General features: G+C 42.7%; 2 protein-coding genes across 6 annotated transcripts in view; both read left to right on the top strand.

Moving 5' to 3' along the window:
• Positions 1–3,394, top strand: part of ATP6V0A2 (ATPase H+ transporting V0 subunit a2) — a 34,670-nt gene extending 31,276 nt beyond the window's left edge. For both annotated transcript variants that reach the window (XM_069960929.1, XM_069960928.1), the window contains 3 exons: positions 536–653; positions 1,311–1,485; positions 2,728–3,394. In XM_069960929.1, the coding sequence (XP_069817030.1) occupies positions 536–653; positions 1,311–1,485; positions 2,728–2,815 (381 nt within the window). In that variant the 3' untranslated portion in view covers positions 2,816–3,394. The remainder of the gene's footprint in view (positions 1–535; positions 654–1,310; positions 1,486–2,727) is intronic.
• Positions 3,395–8,540: 5,146 nt separating this feature from the next.
• The window catches only part of DNAH10 (dynein axonemal heavy chain 10), a 117,173-nt gene continuing 104,283 nt past the window's right edge, over positions 8,541–21,430 (top strand). For all 4 annotated transcript variants that reach the window (XR_011362084.1, XM_069960925.1, XM_069960926.1 and 1 more), the window contains exons 1-10: positions 8,541–8,824; positions 12,633–12,764; positions 13,590–13,735; positions 15,100–15,208; positions 15,337–15,452; positions 16,242–16,467; positions 16,751–16,908; positions 19,230–19,460; positions 19,554–19,744; positions 20,468–20,666. Coding sequence is in view for 3 of the 4 variants with exons in the window: in XM_069960925.1 (XP_069817026.1) it covers positions 8,599–8,824; positions 12,633–12,764; positions 13,590–13,735; positions 15,100–15,208; positions 15,337–15,452; positions 16,242–16,467; positions 16,751–16,908; positions 19,230–19,460; positions 19,554–19,744; positions 20,468–20,666 (1,734 nt within the window). In the remaining variant the exon portion in view is untranslated. The remainder of the gene's footprint in view (positions 8,825–12,632; positions 12,765–13,589; positions 13,736–15,099; positions 15,209–15,336; positions 15,453–16,241; positions 16,468–16,750; positions 16,909–19,229; positions 19,461–19,553; positions 19,745–20,467; positions 20,667–21,430) is intronic.

The raw sequence follows: 21,430 nt of genomic DNA on the forward strand, positions 1-21,430 counted from the left end.
GACATAGCAAACATTTTGATTGGTCCAGGGCGGTGTTCAGACCCATACTGATTGGGAGATCGAGCGGGGAGAGGACTGCGCTGCCACTGTGTCCACTACCCACTCTGTCATTGAAAACATTTGGGCTCATAGATTTACATCTTGAGTCCGACTAATCATGTGGCACAGAGTCGGGAGAGAACCGCACCAAACATAGACTTCTCCCGGCTCTTTCACCTGATTGGTAGGGGTCTAAATGTTCAGACCTGGACCAATTAAAACTTTTGAAGCGTCTATCTGACATGTCAAAAGTTTTTTCAAAGACTGTTACATTTGTGTTAATTAATAACCAATAATAGTTAATAACTAATAATATCATCAAATTGTGGTTCTGATTTGCCATATATAATAAATCAGGTGAGGGGAAAGGTTTTTTTTTTTGTTTGTTTTTTTTGTACACTAAATCCTGACAGAATCCTGGTCATGTGATTACAACCTATCTTTTCCAATGTTTAATGTGGTCAGCTTCTTATTGGTTCCTTGGTTTATTTTGCAGTTTGATACGACTGAGGTGTTTATGCATCAAGCAATACACACTATTGAATATTGCCTGGGATGCGTTTCCAACACTGCTTCCTACCTGCGTCTCTGGGCTCTTAGTCTGGCACATGCCCGTAAGTATTGCCATCATGCTCACTAAATGAAAATAATTTTGACAGCACAGCAGAACAAAAGCGTAAGATAAGTGTAACCTGCTGATATGTCCCTATTGCACAGGAGAGGCTGAGGAGGAAGGTATGACTGCTACCTTCCTCCTCGGTGCAGTTGGTAGTTTGCTCTATGGTCTGGTGAGACCATTAGGGACTGAGGCACCCATTAGGAGCACTGACCTGTCCTCATAGTCCGATCCGATTCATTATCAATAGAAAGGGGGCGGGCTGGCCAGGGGTGGATTGGCGCTATTGGGGCTGACTATGCTCCTAACAGTCTTAGTGGGCTATGGAGCAATAGAGGAGGAAGGTAAGAGACATACAATTTCACAGCCACTGTGGTTTTCGTTGATGGGATAACTAAAGGGGAATTGTCTAAAAAACGTGTATTTGTGACATGGACAAAAAAAAAATGCTTCCAAAATAGTTGTGGTTATTGTGGCACTGTTCCTCCCCGCACAAACATTACATGTACAGGCTCGCTAACAAGGGTGGAAGGCTCCCTGGGTGATGGTTTGTCAGCTGGTAATTGTAGTCTGGTTCAGATTTCCATGCTAATTTATAAAGTAAAATAGAATGGTAAAGGTTATTTGTTGATAATCTTTGTTCTCTCACTTCCAGAGCTGTCGGAGGTCTTGTGGAACATGGTGCTGAGTAAAGGCCTCTGCGTGCTGCCCTCCAGTATAGGAGTGTTTCTGCTGGTGCCAGCCATGGCCGCATTTTCTGTACTTACAATTTTTATTCTCCTAGTTATGGAGGGGCTGTCTGCCTTCCTTCATGCACTTCGATTACACTGGTAAGTTTTCTTAGATCACCTATCACTGAGCAGACGTATTGAACCACTAAAACATGTGTCAGTGGCTTAAAGTGTCACGGTCGTATTTAATTTTTTTTTTTTTATTGCAGAAATCAGTAGTAGAGGCAATTTTAAGAAACCTTGTACTTGGGTTTATTAGGCAAATATGCCATTATCTGCATTCAAAAAGACTTTCCCCAGGCCCCCCCCCCCTCTCATTCACTGCTTATTATCAGGAAATCTCGACTCTTTTTTACATCAGTCGGACCCTGTGTAACCTATGGAGAGGGGAGGAGAGCTGCGTGAAAGCTGGTATTCAGAGGTCAGAGAGGTCAGTGCTGACCTTAGAGGAGATAGCCCAGTGATGTAGCTGTAACTTAACCCTTTGTTGTCTTGTTCTGGTGCCTCATCTCCCTCCACCCCTCCCCTCTCCATAGAGAACAATGAAGATGGGGGAGAGTTTCAAACTGCTTTTCCATGATAAAAATGCATTTTTGGCTAATGAACCCAATTACAAAGTTTCTTAGAATCGCCTGTACTATTAATTTCTGCAAAAAAAAAAAAATAATTTAAACGACATCTTGTGCGTGTAAGGTCAATTATCTGCCTGTCAGGCTGATTTGGGCGGATTTTATTGAAATATTGTGTTGCCTCCCAAAAGTTATAAAAATCCCCAATATACACTTATTATGGGGAATGCTCATAAAGTGCTTTTTTCCCTGCACTTAGTACTGCATCAAGGAGAGGATGATGGCAGGGGGATGCTCAGTGTCCCTCCAGTGCCCTGTGTCACTGAGCATCCCTCTGCCATCATCCTCTCCAGCAGCCACAGCCCGCACAGCTCTGGGAGTCGGGTCGTGACATCACCATGCTATCCAGGAAGTGACATCACCATGCTATCCAGGAAGTGACATCACCATGCTATCCAGGAAGTGACATCACCATGTTATCCAGGAAGTGAAGCCTTGATGCAGTAGTAAGTGCAGGGAAAAAAGCACTTTATAAGCATTTCCCGTAATAAGTGTATATTGGGGATTTGTTTAACATTTGGGGGGCAATACAATACTTAAATAAAAATTTTCACTGGACTTCTCCTTTAAAACAACCTGCAAACAGTAATATGAGTAATGCAGGTGTAACTTGTCGCTTTAGCTGCTATGTCACGGACTGTAACCCTGTGTGCGTTGTATAATATAAACTATGTTTGTGTCTAACTGGAGTGTGTTTTCTCTTCATTGACAGGGTGGAATTTCAGAGCAAGTTTTATTCAGGAACAGGATACAAGTTTGCCCCCTTCTCTTTTCACAATATGGCCTTGAACCTGGACTAAGGCTTCTCCTGGTCACTGACTTATATATATGTATTATAGAGAAATCATCCCTATGGACTCCACACTGAAAGAGCAGCGTTCGCATACATCATCTAGGAGCATACACAAGCTGTGCTCCTCCCGTTTTTTACCTTTTTTTTTTTTTTTTTTTTAAACCATTCCAGTCTTCTTGCATTAAAGGGAATGTGTCATCAGAAATTGGTTTAATAAAGTTTTTATGTTTTTAACCTAGTTTTTTTTCCCCCTTTTAAAGCCAATAAAGGTGGCTATAACTGATTGTTCATCCAACTCTCTCCCATCCTCCCCATACACTTGAACCTTTGGCATGGCTGTTTTATCTGAGAACAAAGGGGTCAGGAAATAAAAAATCTCATTTCTGTCCCCTATTGTCGCAGGTGACCTCCATACACTTTACACTCCTGGCCAAACCAAGGGGGGACCTTTAGCCTGATAATAAGCTGACACTTCTTGTTCTGAGGGAAACACTTTAGCATTTCCTTCTCATCACAGGAAGGATAACATTGACAGGTAACGCTATACATAGGGTGATACCCAGCGCTCACACCACCTCCCCATCCCTGCACTATGACCTTTGCACTGGTCCTTTAATATGCCTAGAGAATGCTCCTGCCAAAGTCAGTCTGATCCAGACTACTGTTCTCTATGGTGCAAAAAAAGGGGTGACGCATTCCCTTTAAAATAGTTTCGTTTTTTATTTGATGCAAAGGGGCTACCATACACTTTATACTAAAGGGTTCCAGTGTCTGAATAAGGTGTATGTGGGCAGGGGACCTCTGACCCCCAACCAATAGATGTGTTAAGTGAATTTTTTGTTCTCTAATGGATAAGCTGGCACTAGAGTCAACTCCGTATGGTGAACACATGTAAGTTCGTCTGCCGTTTGCAAGTGGTTAATTGGCTTTAGGGTATGTATACAGAGGCGGAAAACAAAAACACTGAAAAAACATCTCAAAACCAACATGGAATCTGCTGTGCACTTTTTGGTGCTGATTTTGTTGTGGTTTTTCTTGTGGATTTTTTGGCATCAATGACATGTTACTTTTTTTCCTGTGGATAGGGGGAAAGTTTATGGAGGCCCACCCCCAGTGGGAAGAAACCCCAGCCCCTCCATGACGTGACTCCATTAGAATCAATGGAACCCTACATAGAGGGGCTAGGATTTCCTCCCACTAAGGGTGGTTCGGCCGCCTCCAGTGCTTCAGCCTGGGCCTGGTGGTACAGTCACTTTAAGCTTTGGCTGTCCAGATACTTTATTTATTCTGTGTTCACACCATGATCATGGTTCACACTTGTCATTTATACTAGGAATCTTCTTGGCATTTACACAACACATATCTATTGCCTATAAGAATATTGGCTTTATATTTACATGAAAAACACCATACAAAGGCCTAATCCCAAGAAATGCATACCGCACCTAACCTTGCTTGAGAAGGAAGATGTGCGGCTGGCAACAATAAATTTTAAAACCTGTTCTAAATACCCGATTAGCCGAGGCTCTGGCCTGTATGTTAGCGGCAGCTATGATGGTAAAGGAGTTCCCACAAGCTTGTTTCTCCAATGGCCGCCGCACTGGTTGTATTACTGCTCAGGATCTGGAAGAGACTAAAACTGTTTGTAACCTATTGAGCTCCATTTCTATAATTACAACCACGTCATGGGGTACACTTTTGTTGCTTGTTTTGTTCTTAGGTTATGAATGTCAGACATCTTAAAGTGTCACTGTTGTGTTTTTTTTATGGCAGAAATCAATAGTACAGGCGATTTTAAGAAACTTTGTAATTGGGTTTATTAGGCAAATCTGCCATTATCTGCATTCAAAAGGCCTTTCCCCAGGTCCCCCCCCCCTCTCTCATTTACTGCTCATTATCAGGAAATCTCAACTCTTTTACATCAGTCGAGCCCTGTATAACCTATGGAGAGGGGAGGGGGGAGGAGGGAGATTAGTTGCCAACAGAGAGCATTGAACAAAGGATTACACAGTGGGACCTGTGTGAAAGCCGCTATTCAGAGGTCAGAGCTGACTGTCAGAGGAGATAGCCCAGTGATATAGCTGTAAATCAACTCTGTTGTCCTGTTTTGGTGCCTCATCTCCCTCCACCCCTCCCTTCTCCATAAGAGAACCATGAAGACGGGGGGGAGCTTCAAACTGCTTTCTCATGATAAAAATGCATTTTTTTGGCTAATAAACCCAATTACAAAATTTCTTAAAATCGCCTGGACTATTGATTTCTGCAAAATTAAAACGGCAGTGACACAGTAAAATCTAGATACACTGAGACAACATCTTTCACAGATTGTCTACCTCTCCATGTACACGCTTCTCCGTCATATACATGGATGTGTGATTTATATATTGTGAAAAAAAGGTATTTAAATTTTAAAAAGTTTTTGTTCTCTAATTTCCAAGTATTAACCCATTAAAATCTCACCTGCCAAATGAGCGGAGAATATGGATTTTTGGATGTTACCTAAATTAAATAAAGATTTTATATATTTGTAAGATTGTATGAACAAGATAAAAAATTGTAAAATAACAGTGTACAGGATTTCCGATTTTGACTTGTGTGAATATCATTTTAAATTAAAAAAAAGATGAACGGGAACTGGAATGTCCTTCAGTGTTGGAGTTGTCTGCACATTCATTGACTAAACCGGACATAATATTAAAGGGGTTGTTCAGCAAAAAAAAAAAAAAAAAAGTTATTTCAAATCAACTTGTGCCAGAGACTTGTAATTAACTTCTATTAAAACATTATAAGTGTACCAGTACTTATCCGCTGCTGTATGTCCTGCAGGAAGTGGTGTATTCTCACCAGTCTGGAGAGCTGTCGGCTCATGTAAACAGCTCTCTGGCTGGCTGTCTCTGCATTCTGTAATGCTGGGAGGGTTACCAGAGGTCACCAGCAACTTGACCTGGGATTAATCCTCCTGGCATCACAGAGTGCAGAAACAGACAGCCAGGGGTGCTGCTTACATGAGCCATCTTGGAAGGGAGAGGGAGACAGAGAGAACAGCTCACACAGTTTTCTGTGTCTTCAACAGATAGCAGTAGCTCAGAATTGGAGGAAGGAGATTGGGAAATATGGAACAAATTAATACAAATTAGCGAATTTACAGTATTTACAAAGCAAATTGCTTTGTTAGCTTGGGCGTTGGCTTATCAGCCTTCTGCCATTGAACTTTGTGCTGCTCATCTGTACTTGCGTGTCTAGTAATAAGCATAGTCTGAATAACGGATGTTATACGGCCACAAAATGACGGCCGTAAAAAAAAAAAAAAAGCTTGGTCGTGGCCTAAAGAAGTTTTCTGCAGCTAAAGTTTTTATTTTAAATGGACCCCCCAAAAAAACAACACACTAAACAATACTCTCCTGCCCTCATCCCCCTGCCGCGTCTATTTTAAGAATTTTCAAGAATACACAGAATAATAGGGAGGACAAGCTGGGATCCTGACTTCAGGCTGGTGTTAGGACACGCGTAGAAAGCCGCCTTTGATGCAGTAAGTAGTCCTTTTTCCTTCTTTTAAAGTCCAGGCATGATGGGAATTGTAGTTTTGCAACAGCTGGAGGGCCGAAGGTTCCCCATCCCTGTTTTAAAGGGGTTGTCCACCGAAAATCTTTTTCTTTTAAATCAACTGATTTTAGAAAGTTATATAGATTTGTAATTTACTTCTATTAAAAAAAATCTCAAGTATTCCAGTACTTATCAGCTGCTGTATGTCCTGCAGGAAATGTTTTCTTTTCAGTCTGACACAGTGCTGTCTGCTGACATCTCTGGTCGAGAATCCCCATAGAAATCCTCTCCTGCTGTGGACAGTTCCTGTCTCAGCCAGAGATGTCAGCAGAGAGCACTGTGTCAGACTGAAAATAAAACATTTCCTGCAGGGCATACAGCAGCTAATAAGTATGGGAGGACTTGAGATTTTTTTTTATAGAAGTAAATTACAAATCTATATAACTTTCTGACATCAGTTGATTTGAAAGAAAAAGATTTTTGCTGGACAACCCCTTTTAAGAAATCAACAGGGGTTGTGATCACAAGCAGTTTTGATAAACACTCTTTTTCTTCTATGTTTAAATCAACGTTATACGAACGGCCAAACTGCAGACATAACATACGCGCTTATGGCAATGGCTGTCTTTGTGTCTTTGAGGTGGAGAGCCGCAGGTTGGGTAACACTTCTCTACGGGATTATGGTGGGAATTGCGCTGGAGAAAGGCCGATCAGACAAGACCGCTCTCTCAGGGTATGTGCACACTGAGCAATTCTCGCGGAATTCCGCCCGTTTAAATGCAACATTGCTCCTTTCTATAGAGCAAAATGAGAATTCCGTCTGTCCATGCACTGAGCGGAAGTTTCCGTCCAGAATTCCCTCCAGTTTCCGCATGGAATCTGCGTTCCGCCCAAAGAATGAACGGGTTCATTATTTGGGGAATTGCGCTGCGGAATTCCATAAAACTCTATGGGAGTTAATTTTTTTGCGCTGAATTCCACGACAATTCCAAGAGCGCTATAAAATGAGCGGAATCTGCCAGCGGAAATTCAGCGTGGGATTCCGCGAGAATTGCTCAGTGTGCACATACCCATACTTTTAGGGTACAAACACACACACCGTATACACAGCAGATCTTATGCGTATTTGTTGCGTATTTGCTGCGTATCGCAGCAGTAAATACGCTGCGTATACGGTGTGTGTGTTTATACCCTAAGGGTGGGTTCACACTAAGGAATTCTCGCGGATAATGTCACTGACATGTCACATCTTTCGGCGGATAGCGGAATACGCCGGCCCATACAATGGTGTCTATGGAGTCATCGGAAAGGCGCGCGGACAGACAGCGGAATTCCACAGCCATTATCCGCGAGAATTCCTCAGTATGAACCCGCCCTTAGGGTATGTTTTACCTTTGTGGCTTTTGTATGAGAATGATCCAAGCCCAAAGGTGGCGGCCAATGGCTGTAGGTTTCTACCCACAATACCAGTAACGTCCCACAGCCATTGGCCATCACATGAGGACGTGGTTTCTGTGGCAGCTGCAAAGTTTTAAAAAAACTAAAAAACAAAAACACCCTTGTAGCCTGGTATCACATGATGCAGTTTTTTTTGTTTGTTTTTTTGCGTTCAGGGTAGAAAAAAAAAATCTGCACTACAATTTAATGCTCTCAATAATCCTTTCACACTGAGGGTGCGTGCACATTACGGAATTCCCGCGTATGACCCGCGGCGGGTTCCATCGCTCGTACCCGCACGTGGCGGCACGCATGTCACTTCTTTTGGCGGAATGCGGAATCCGCGCGTGCATAGAATAGTGTCTATGGCACGGGCGGAGATGCGCGACGGAATCTGCCGCGGGAATTCCGTAGTGTGCACGCACCCTAATGTTGTCCATGAATACAGTATTTCCCCAAATCTTTAAAATACAAAAACGCAGGGTGTGAACCCAGCCTAAACCTGACTTTTAAAATGACCTATTGTTCTGAATCCCTCATGTGTTTTCTATCCGTGGCTCTCCAGTTGTTGAAAACTACAACTCCCAGCAGGCTCTGACAGCCAAAGCACACTGGGAGGTGTAGTGTTGTGGATTGGGGATCACCTGAGCTCAGAGCTGCAGTACACCCTCCTCTCCAGCAGGGGGAGAGCCGCACATCGTGGTCTGACTCGTAGTCCCGCCCACTGTACCGTGTCAGCTGATAGAGCCGGCAGCGTCGCGTTGCCATAGCTACACACTACAAACTGAACGGCAGCGTTTAGCGGATAACATGGCCCTGGACGACCCGCGCCTGGAATGGATCCGGGACCGCGTGTATTGCGGCTTTGGCCTGACGGACCCGAACTGCTTCGAGGAATTGCTGAACCGCAACGATGGGGAAGATGAAGTGAAGATTCTGCGGTTTCTGAATGAGAGCTCCGACAAGGAGGGCGCCTCAGCTCTGCTGTTCTTCAAGGGGATCAGGCAAGAGGAGCTGGAGGTGGAGATCGCCCTAGGTGAGGGCTGCTGGGGCTAATATACTTCTATATACCCTATTATACCCCTCATTATTATACTATACAGTGTCCCCCCAGCCTGGGGCCCTCCTGCTGTTACTGAACTACAACTCCCAGCATGTCATAGCAACCTGTGGCTGCAGGGGATGATGGGAGCAATGTTACCTCTGAGCTCCAGCTGAGAGGAATGGCAGGAGAGTTGGGCAATGTTCATGCAAAGTTCAGCAATCCAAAAACTTAAAGTGTCACTGTCCTGAAAATTTTTTTTTTGCAGAAATCAATAGTCCAGGCGATTTTAAGAAACTTTGTAATTGGGTTTATTATCAGAAAAATGCATTTTTATCATGAAAAAGCAGTTTGAAGCTCTCCCCCCTGTCTTCATTGTTCTCCTATGGAGAGAGCTAAAGAAAAGACCAAAACAGGACAACAAAGAGTTAATCTACAAATCCCTCACGGGATATCTCCTGTGACAGTCACCAGTGACCTGTCTGAGCTCGGATTACAGCTGTCACCCAGCTCCGTGCCTGTAATCCTCTGTTATCTGCTTTCTGCTGCCGGCTAACTCCCTCCTTCCTCCTCCCCCCTCCCCTCTCCATAGAGCAGACAGGGGACGTCTCCTGCAACAAGTCACAATTTTCAGATTTTTCAGAGTGGATGAAAAAGAGGAAGGAGGGGGGGACCTGGGAAAAGGCTTTTTACATGCAGATAATGGCAGATTTGGCTAATAAACCCAATTACAAAGTTTCTTAAAATCGCCTGGACTATTGATTTCTGCAACAAAAAAAAAATACGACAGTGACTCTTTAAAGTGAATTGTGTTTGTTTATTGTTAAAGGAGAAGTCCTGCACATTTTTTATTAAAGTACAGTATTACCCCCCAAAAGTTATACAAATCCCCAATATACACTTATTATGGGAAATGCACATAAAGTGCTTTTTTTCCTGCACTTACTACTGCATCAAGACTTCACTTCCTGGATAACATGGTGATGTCACTTCCTGGATAACATGGTGATGTCACTTCCTGGATAACATGGTGATGTCACTTCCTGGATAACATGGTGATGTCACTTCCTGGATAACATGGTGATGTCACTTCCTGGATAACATGGGGATGTCACTTCCTGGATAACATGGGGATGTCACTTCCTGGATAACATGGTGATGTCATGACCTGACTCCCAGAGCTGTGCGGGCTGTGGCTGCCGGAGAGGATGATGGCAGGGGGATGCTCAGTGTCCCTCCAGTGCCCTTGTCCCTCAGTGTCCCCCTGCCGTCATCCTCTCCAGCAGCCACAGCCCGCACAGCTCTGGGAATCGGGTCACGGAACGGCCGATCTCAGCCCGGATCATCACGGCTGGTACTTAAGTACCGGCCGGATGATCTTTCCTCCATGGAGCTCTGATGCGATCGCATCAGCGCGCGTCCGGCCGCATCAGAGCTTCCCATAGCACAGAGTGAAGCAAGCGGCCTGAGCCGCTCGCTTCACTGTGTGAACTGCCAGGTCCTTCTGCGGGCGGAATTAATTGAATTCCGTCCGCAAATAATGGACCTGTCAGTTGTTTGCGGCGCCGTATGGGAACCGGCCGGAGCGCACACGATGTGTGTACGCTCCGGCCGGGATCCCATAGCAAATAATGCTATCTTCCACTCTGCAAATCTACGGCTGTAGTTCTGCTTTGAGAACTACGGCCGTAGATTTACGTAGTGTGAACATAGCCTTAAAGTGATTGTACCATTACTTAGTTTACATGAATGGATTGGCATGGGGATGCTGATGCCACGGTTCTTTTTTTGAGCTGCTTCCCAGTTCCCGCACACGGTGCTGGTCTATTCCCAAGCAGGTACTGGGCAGCGGCACCGACTTCCCCGCACCAGGGCTGATCCATTCATGTAAAGAACTCAAAGCAATGTACCTGATAATACATTCGCTTTAAAGGGTTGAATCTAACCTGCTGATATGTCCCTACTGTGCACAGGGCGCTGGGGATGTCTCTTATCTTCCTGTGCACTTTGTAGTGTAATCCTGCGTCCGGTCAGGCCGTTTGGAGCACTGTATGATTGGCAGAGCGGGCAGCCAATAGAAGCGGGGCTTCCCTGTAAGCTGTGCAGTTGGGAGTTGTAGTTTTGTACAGCTGAACAGTGATGGGTGGGGGAACACCGCTGTAAAGTGTATTATTAGGTAATGATATTACATTATAATGTGTATAACTACAATAATATAGTGGGAGATTTATCAGACATGGTGTAAAGTGAGACTGGCTCAGTTGCCCCTAGCAACCAATCAGATTCCTCCTTTAATTTTCCAAAGAGTCTGTGAGGAATGAAAGGTGGAATCTGATTGGTTGCTAGGGGCGACTGAGCCAGTTTCACTTTACACCATGTTTGATAAATCTCCCCCATAGTGTGTATTTTTTGTACCTGTTCTATATGCTATACTATATATTTCACTGTGTAGATGTGTCCATAATGAACAATTTGTTGTTAGACTGTGGCACAAAGGCCGGGGCTGCATTACAGCTTAGAGAAGTGAAGGAGGTCACATTTAGTGTCCACAACCGCCAGCTTATAGTGGCATGCAGTATCTGTAACTGTCAGCTTGTGGTTTTGTGTGGAGTAAACTCCAGAAAGGTGTCCTACATGTAGCAAAGGGCCACCGCTTCATGCCGCCATGAATTAACCCCTTAGATCCCTTTTTCAAGTCTGAAAACGGGCTCTAAGGAGTTTAAACTGGTCATCTAGTGGTGATCGCTGACGTCTAGTGGGATCCCACTGGCCGATCCTCCAGCCTGCAAGCCTTACACTTCTGTGTGTGCCACATTATGGACTCAGAGGCTGCAGGAGAAGCCGAGAACAATGATCATAGATTCCTTATAATAGTCTCCCATTGGGACTAAAATGTGTGTAAAAAAAAAAAGATCAATAAAGTTTTGTTCAACAAAAAAAAGGGCTCCCTCTCCTAATAAAAGTTTAAATCACCCCTTATCCCTTTTTCCAAATAAAAAAGTATAAAAGAAATCAAATAAACATATGTGATATCTCAGTGTCTGTAATTACCCAATTAAAGGGATTGTTTACCAAAATATTTTTTCTTTCAAATTAACTAGTGCCAGAGATTTGTAATTTACTTCTATTAAGAAATATCAAGTCTTCCAGTAAGTATCAGCTGCTGTATGTCCTGCAGGAAGTGGTGTATTCTCTCCAGTATGACACAATGCTCTCTGCTGCCACCTCTGTCCATGTCAGGAACTGTCCAGAGCAGGAGAGGTTTTTTATGGGGATTTGCTTCTGCTCTGGACAGTTCCTGACATGGACAGAGGTGGCAGTGGAGAGCGCTGTGTCAGACTGGAAAGAAAACACCACTTCCTGCAGAATATACAGCAGCTGATAAGTACTGGAAGGCTTGAGTTTTTTTTTTTTTTTTTTAATAGAAGTAAATTACAAATCTCTGTCACTTTACAAGGTGTCATTACAAAGTAAATTTAGTTTTGCAAAAAAATAAGCTGAGTTTTTTGATAGAAAAATGAAAAAGTTATGGATTTTAGAATGCAAGGAGCAAGAAACAAAAATGCAAAAATCGTTACGGGTTAATATATATATATATATATATATATATACTATTTTATTTTGGGTTATGTGCACCTAGCGGAAACATTCTGCACAGAAAATCCACTTCTGTTTCCCACATAGAGAATAACCTGCAGTGCGTGTATGAATGCCAGACCTTATATATATATATATATATATATATAATCTAAAACACTCACCTATATATTATCATAGTATTAACAATATCTTTTCTTCCTAGAACCTGAAGAACTAGAAGCAGAAAACAATATTTCACATGAAGAAGAGATGAGCGACCCTCCAGGCAGCAATGGAGGAGAAGACCTGAGCATAAAGCCAGCGGACACCAACTCACTGGAGCCATCTAGTGGCAGTAAGAAGAAATAGTCTGCGGCTGACTGCAACTTTTACTTCTTTTGTGCTACAGTAAAATCACTTAAGTGGTTGTAACAATACCGGACTGTCTGGTGTCTGTAGTAGAATTTAGATGCACCTGTGAGATATATATTATTATTTTTATTTATTTATTTTTTGGAGGTTGACAGTCACATAAATATATTGCATTTATTTTTTGTTCGAAGTATCTTCCTCTTCCTTCTAATTTGTGTCACCCTAGTAATCTGTTTAAAGTGTCGTATTTTTAATTTTTTTTTGCAGAAATCAATAGTCCAGGTGATTTTAAGAAACTTTGTAATTGGGTTTATTGGGCGAATATGCCATTATCTGCATTCAAAAAGACTTTCCCCAGGTCCCCCCCCTCCTCTCTCTCATTCACTGCTCATTATCAGGAAATCTTGACTCGTACATCAGTCGAGCCCTGTGTAATCTATGGAGAGGGGAGGAGGGAGAAAACAAGGGATTACACAGTGGGAGCTGTGTGAAAGCCGGTATTCAGAGGTCAGAGAGGTCAGTGCTGACCTCAGAGGAGATAGCCCGGGGATGTAGCTGTAAATTAACTCTTTGTTATCCTGTTTTGGTGCCTCATCTCCCTCCATCCCTCCCCTCTCCATAGAAAACCAGGAAGACGGGGGGGAGAGCTTCAAACTGCTTTTTCATGATAAAAATGCATTTTTCGGCTAATAAACCCATTCACAAAGTTTCTTAAAATCACCTGTACTCTGCAATTTCTGCAAAAAAAATTTAAACGACAGGTACACTTTAACCTTCACCCAATAAACCAATGTTAATTTGAATTCAGAAAAAGAAGAGACATTGGACGGTACAAATCTTCATATAGATGCAGATGACAAAGCGGAGGCTTATATCCCTACGGGGACTGAGAGTGGTCCCGAATCAAGCCAAGAAGAAGCTCATGGAAATGCTGTCGTTCCTGTTAAACTCACTGTAAGACTCAGTTACTCAGCCTCTATCTATTGTATCGGCAGGGTTTTTTTTCCCCATTTATTGTTTTTTTCTGCAAATTCGGGAACGCGGCCTAAGGGTCCTATTTGAGGGGCACATCCTGTGTGTATATGGGCGCCAATCTCTGTGATCTGCATGTGTGTACAGAGCCTTCACAAAGCACCAGCAGTATTGCAGCCGGGAACGATAACCTTTTCCTGCTATCAGCTCTTAGCTGCACACCTCATATTATACAGAGAGAGTGGGGAGGGCCTGGTCATCAGGTGTATGCCAGTTTGTCTGCTAATCTTGTCCAGTTTAGGCAACAATCCCCCCCCCAAATCCTGTGTATTAGTTCCACTGTTGTGCCAGATCTCATGATGATTTGGGCCCTAATACCACGGGTCAGTATACAGTGCCAACCTTTTCTCATCTTCTTTGCCGCTAATGTATAGCTTTCAGATTATCCACACAAATTCACTTTTAGCCACATCACACCTAGGCTATGTTCACACAACATTTTTTCTGCTCCGTTTAAAATGGCGTCCGTTATTTTGAGCCTAAAATAAAGGACGTTATTTAGCAGCCTGGCCTCCTTTTAGTGCGATAACTGTGTTTGTACATTATTCTAGTTTGGGGTTACTAATTGGACTTTGGATGCGGCCTAATTGAAAAGTCCATTGAATTTAATAGTAAAAACGGATAAAGAACGGTGAGAAAAGTAAAACTGTGTGTGCACAACTAATAAAAAAACGTCCACTGTTTGCAAAAGACGTCCGAAAATAATGATCATGATCATTATTTTGCCGACCCCGGTAAAAACGGCCGTTATGCAATGCATTGTGTACATTGGACGTCCGTCTTCCCATTGACTTCAATGCATTGCCATTGCAGTCAGTTAAATCGCGGCAAAAAAGGATGTGTTTTAAAATATCTAAATCTGCCGACTTTTCTCTATTTTTGACTTTGTGTGAACATAGCCTATCGGTATAAAGTTGGCCCGCCATGAATATTATAGCAGATGGCGCTTGTACGGCTTCTGAAAGGGTCTCGTGACAATCATTGGATGAATGAGCAGGAAGTACTAATATATTACTCACATCTAGTACAAAGGAGAAGCAGACCAACATATAAAATGTGTTGATCGCTCAGGGTCTCGGCGTTGAATCCCTCACCAGTCTTTAGATATAGCACTTTACTGCCCAGCTCCCTACTCCATCCAGCTCTTTGTATATGTATGGAGCCCATCTCCTGCAGTGATTCATACAGAGTCGGGAAGAGAAGCATTCGTCCTTTTGCTTCTTCCACCTGCTGCTTTATTGAATCACCGTCCTGAATGAAACATTATGCACTTGATATAATTCCAGAAAACAATCAAACAGAAGATCAGCCGGACTGTTCTACATGTCTCTTATAACGGCATCCCGCAAGAATTTGCTGAATCAAGGGCCTTGTTCTTTCTGCGTAATACCCAAGGTATAGTATTGCCTTATGTTATAAAAGGATTATGGGGAATACATGGGATTGTGTGTTGTGTAACAGTTAATAGTAGGGGTCGTACATCAGTTTATATTAATATGTTTGTGAACCACTTCTCTGCATAGAAACAATTACAGAGCCCAATGATATGCAGGAGGCCAATGACGTCATGCCGATGTTCTTGGAGTATGGGATTCTCAATGGACATTGTCTTCTAATGCTGAAACAAGTCTTCTCACAGGTATGAAACATCACTTAGGAATGTCTTTTAAAATATGGACATTGTCATAAAGGCTAATATCCGTCTATGCTATAAAAACATTCAGGCTAAAATAAAAGCAAAATACATCAGTAAAATAGGTATTAAAGTGAATGTACCACCTACGAAGTCCAAAATTTCATTTTTTATTACTCTGGTGGGGTGGTCCATTGAACAAAAGGCCGCCCAGTTCCGGCGCTTGGCGCCATTTTCTTCTTCTCCTATGCACTGGAGACGGGCCCAGCACCCCCAGTGTAACAGTATACCCTGACCTTGATGATGCGGCCAGGTTTGATTGTAATGGAGGCGCGTCACCGAGGGGAGGGGATATCATTACACTAAGGGTTTCGGGTTTACAATCCTCGGCGCTAATTCCGTGCAGTTTATAATTAAATCTCTAGGTTAATAAGGTGTCCACCCCCATCCGCCCCTCCTAATGAATATCAGTGGAGCAGGCTGGCTGGGGGGGGGTGCCAGATCGGCGTACTGGGAGTGGTAGTCCCACCCCAGTACACCAACCCACCTTACTAGCCTCAGGGTTCAACTTCCAACTGCACGGAAACGGTAAGAGACTTACCTTCATCCTCACCGACTGACAATTTCCATTTACTTTAATAACTACTTTAATAATTACTTTAGTAACATATTATTAGATTGCAAAAACAGCCGTGTATTATACCTATTTTGCTGCCATATTTGGCTTTTATTTTTTTATATGTTTTTTTTTTTAAATCTATATAGATATATACGCTTTTTTGTTTCTGTTTTCAGGTTTTTATGCCTCTTTTGTCTTACAACGAGCACAAAAGCAAAGATCTCTCCCTTCAAGAGGATCGAGATGAGAAATCAGCATCACCTGAAGACCTAAATGACAAAGACTTAAAAGCTGAAGAATCAAACGTAGAGCTTAGAAGCGTCCAGCTCATTCGAGATGAATTCCTCATGAATATGCAAAAATTCCTGACCCATATTCAGCAAACTATACAGCAACTTGAAGGTAAGGTTTTTTTTGCGAAAGTTTTTGATTCTAAGGGGGAGATTTATCAAACATGGCGTAAAGTGAAACTGGCCCAGTTACCCCTAGCAACCAATCAGATTCCACCTTTCATTTTCTCAGGAATAAAAAGTGTAATCTGATTGGTTGCTAGGGGCGACTGAGCCAGTTTCACTTTACACCATGTTTGATAAATCTCCCCTAAGAGTTTTTCCAGAACTCAACCATTAAATTCATGTTTGATACTGATCTATAATGTTCTTTGTTTTCTTCTTATCAATCTTAGGAGAAATTAAATTAGAAATGCCCGATGTAAATCTTGACGTTGACCCCGCCATAGTGGCAGCAGATAAAGTGGCCGTAGAGAAACTTGGGCAATGTGTGATGAACTGGCAGACACAGGTGTCCGCAGCTCTGGAGGAACTGCTGCAAAAGAAACCCCAGGTACTTGTATACATGGTTTACCGCCTTCACCATCACCATTTTTTTTTCTTTCTTGGGTGATATCTATTACATCGGAGAGTTTAGTTTAAACAGAAGATATTGAATATAATCTATATACTGATGAAATGATCCGAGATTGACTTAAAGGTTACACACAACGTTTTTTGAGGTGAAAATATGTCTGTATTTTGATCATTACGGCAGACAATAAAGAACATGATTATTATTCACGGCCGTAATTATCAAAATACGGCCTTATTTTTGCCTCCAAAAACATTGTGTGAACATACCCGAAGGCAGCCGTCATTTCAACTCCAACAGACAGCCTTCTTTTGTCGTTAAAATGTCCGGCAAAAGTCCGGCAAAACTGATAATTACACTGCGGGCAGGGGGTGGGGGGAACATAATACACAGCCTATAGTTACTGGTCCCCTTGCCCTCAAAGCGCGGCATCACCAGGTCCCCAGAACCCCTCTGGTTGTCATCTTGTCTCCTTGTCACAACTTGATGTGAAAGGATGGCCACATAGTTCGCTCAGCCAATCAGTGACTGCAGCGGTGTCCTGTCCCAGTCACTAAGTGGCGGAGTCGGGCATCCATCAGCCAAGTCGTGACTTAGCGGGGGTGGAGGGGAGAAGAAAGATGGAGAATCCTGGCAGGGGTTTAGGAGCGGGACACGGCGATGCGAGGAATCTGGGACCGGTAAGACACTACTTTCCATTCTTGCAAAGTGGGTGGCTTAATGTCCATCTACTTCAAGGCAATAGCCTTACGTTATAGGAATGAAACTTCTCGTAAGTTGGTGATGTGTCCATTGTGCCTTATCAAATATACCCAATACACATCCTTTAGGTTCCAGTTCAATTAGATGACTAAGAACCCATCCGAGCAGGGCCACCACCTCTTCCCAGTAAGCTCTTATAATCCCCATAACATATTTCAGAAGTGAGAGCGAGGGTGCCTACACTTATGGCAGTCTGTCGAGGGGCACCTTCCCATTCTCTGTAGTAGTACTGGAGCAGTAGCATTGATGGAACATAGTAGGGATAAATAAAGATGGGAAAACATCGCTTCCTTCCACCCATTCTCCGACAGAGAAGGGATTATTGCTTTCCATTGCTCCTTGACTAGTAGGAGGGTGACTTACATCTTAGTACACAGTAAATGGGTATATAGACTAGATATGATACCTCTGGGTCCTTGGGTCTTAAAGATCCCTATAGGTTTTCTCAGTATAACTCTGTATAAATTGGACTATTATTGCACAACACAATTGTAGGTATTTGTAAATGAACTGTCTAGGCAAAAACCCTTGAATTATGTGTGTGTGTGTGTGTGTATATGTGTATATATATTGTGTGTGTGTATAAGTACAAAATGGCTGCGGCACTCCAAACTTTGGGAAAAAATATCTGTAGTCCTTCAATTTTGACCTTTTTCAAGCTGGTGAATACACTCATACAAACAAGTGGTTTATATATCGTACGTGGCAATAAATCAATTAGATACAAAATAATGTGAAAAACGTGAAAGTATGCATTCCAGAAAATTTCTTGTACAATAATCGTGAATAAGGGAATAAATATATTCCAAATGGATAGTGTGTAGTGATATATATAAGCAGGGGGTCCCGATCACGTTCCCTGACTGGCCTGGGTATAATACTTACCTCTGTCCTTTCAGATCAGTGATCTTCTCATAGAGTCTGCCCACAGGCAGGCTCTATGTGCAGGTCACCATGCTGTGCAATGGCATAATAATTTGTATATACAATCCAATGATTATATATGTAAGTCCCCTAGGGGGATTTATAAAGTGTGAAAAAAAAGTTTTTCTAAATATTAAAAACCCCTCCCCCAATAAAGGTTTAAATCACCCCTTCCCATAAAACAAATAAAAATATGTAAAAAACACATTTGGTATTGTAGCGTGTGGAATTGTCGAACTATTAGAGTATAACAATATTGTTCCTGCGCGGTGAACGGCGTCAATGGAAATAGGAAAATAAATATTGCCAATATTGCTGATTTTTATACATCAGGAAAAAAAAAATAATAATAATTTTCTTCTACACCAATATTATACCAAAAAACTATAGATCACAGCACAAAAAAATGACGCCCCAACCAGCCCTGTAGGTTGAAAAATAAAAGCGTTATGTCTCTTAGAAGGCAGGGAGGAACAATGCTTTGTTGTGACGTGGACATCCGGGCATCAATAGCCTTTGGTCATGAAGGGGTTAATCTATCTTAATTGAGAGGGACATATTTGCAGTATGAAGTCTTGTTGTTCACTTTAAGGTCCTCTGTCTTCTGTTTTCAGGGAAAGGCTCCACTGGCTGAGATAGACTTCTGGCGTGAACGCAACGCTACTATGAGTGCGCTTAGTGAACAGCTAAAACTGCCCACAGTGAAGAAGGTCTTGAACGTTTTGTCCATTGCCGATCCCGGCTTAGTCCAAAATTTGGATCTCACAGTAACTGAGCTTGCAAAGTACCACGTAGAAGCCGCTGATAATGTTCGATTCCTGACTACTCTTGAACGTCATTTAAAGGTCAGTGTTGTAAACGGAATATCATCACCAGCCAGTAGGATGCAGCCCCCAATGTTCACGTTATTCTAATCGTTTAAGTGTTTTCTTCTCTAGAACCTAACTCACGGCACAGGTTTTAATGTAGTGATGGACACAATCCCTCCGATGATGAACGCTCTGAGAATGGTGTGGATCATTTCCCGTCATTACAATAAAGATGAGAGGATGGTCCCTTTAATGGAGAGAATCGCCTGGGAAATTGCAGAGAGAGTCTGCCGAGTCCTGAATATCCGCAGTTTGTTTCGGTAGGTTATTGATATTGGTGCCTTTACACAGACAGATTTAAAGAAGCAGTTCACAATTTTTTTGTATTGCCCCTCCCCCGGTAGCCGATGGTACATATACTTACCACAGCTGATCGGTGTCCCGTGGTGCTGCTTCATTCCGGTCCCACGGCGCCGTTCAAATCCGGCACACGCTCACATCCGCCTCTGCTGCGACTCCTCTTCTCTGTCCTGTCATTATACGCTATGCCGGATCTCACATGCTTCTATGCATTCTCTATGGAAGCGTGGGACTTCAGGCGTTCAATTACAAGGCAGAAAAGAGGAGTAACTGCAGAAGCTGGAGTGACCCGGCGCCGTGGGACCTGAATTAAGCCGTGCCGCAGGATACTGATCAGCTGTGTTAAATATACGTGCCAGCGGATACCAGAGGAGGGGGGGGAATAAAAAAATTATTGTGAACTGCTTCTTTAACTGACAGATTTTTTGAAGCCAAAGCCAGGAACAGACTATAAACAGAGAACAGGTCGTAAAGGAAAGACAGAGATTTCTCCCCTTTTCAACTCCATTCCTGGCTTTGGCTTCAAATATCTGTCAGGTAATCTCTCTGTGTGAACACACCATAAATCAATCAGGAATAAAATATTCTTTAAAACGGGACATTGTCACCTAAACCACATTCTACCAGAAAATAAAATCCGGTTTCACAACCATTTTAGTAATTATCAGCCGCTGTTTTTCCAGAGAGAACAGAGAAGCTGCAAAAAGCAAAACTATGGAGGCGAAACGAACGCTGGAATTATGGAAAAGTTGCTATCTTGAAGTCCGCGCTAAGATTGAAGCCTCGGGGAGGGACCAGCGTTGGGAGTTTGATAGAAAACGTCTCTTTGAGAAAACGGACTACTTGGCCACTATCTGTCAAGATCTCTTTGATATTTTGCAGGTATTTTATGCATAAAACGGATGACAAAAAACTGATTGTAAACACGCAGTGTGAACCCAGCCTTAGCTGTGATGAGCTGGCAAGCCGTAAAAATAAAAATGTTCATATACCTGCAACCTTTTTTTTTTTTTTTTTTTAAAGGGGTATTACAGAATTTTTTTTTTTCTATCTAACTATACTCAGGGTGCAATTAAATAGGGGAAAAAAATGGCGTTTTTTCTTTTCCCTGGCGTTTTTGCCACCTTTTGTCATGTGATGGCAGAGGAAAAAAGTTCAGCACACAATAACACCTAAACCACAAAAAAGATCATTCACACATAAAAAGTAAGAAAAAAATGTGAATGCATGAAAAAATGCATGAGGACACCCTAAGGCTACATTCACACGTTCAGTGATTTTCTCGGTCCGTGATTGTGGTCCGCTAGCTACCTTCGTGATCCGCGCAAAACAGTCATCCATTTTGCATCCGTGTCCGTTTTTTTCATTGATTACATCACATCCATGTTATTCACAGATGAACACGGATGTCACATCCGTGTACATCCGTGAAAAACATGGATCTTATTGATTTCTATAGGGAATCCGTTCCGTGCTTCCGTTACGAGTTATGACATGTCCTATTTTTAAATGGAACGGATCACCAATCCTTGAAATCACGGAACGTCTGAATAGAAAGCAATGAGCTGTAAAATTTTGAGCTTGGACAACTTCCCGGAACGTGTGAATGCAGCCTTAAAGTGACACTGTCACCCCCTTTTTGCATT

This window comes from Dendropsophus ebraccatus, chromosome 3, assembly GCF_027789765.1.
Source record: "Dendropsophus ebraccatus isolate aDenEbr1 chromosome 3, aDenEbr1.pat, whole genome shotgun sequence".
In the NCBI taxonomy this organism is placed as follows: domain Eukaryota; kingdom Metazoa; phylum Chordata; class Amphibia; order Anura; family Hylidae; genus Dendropsophus; species Dendropsophus ebraccatus.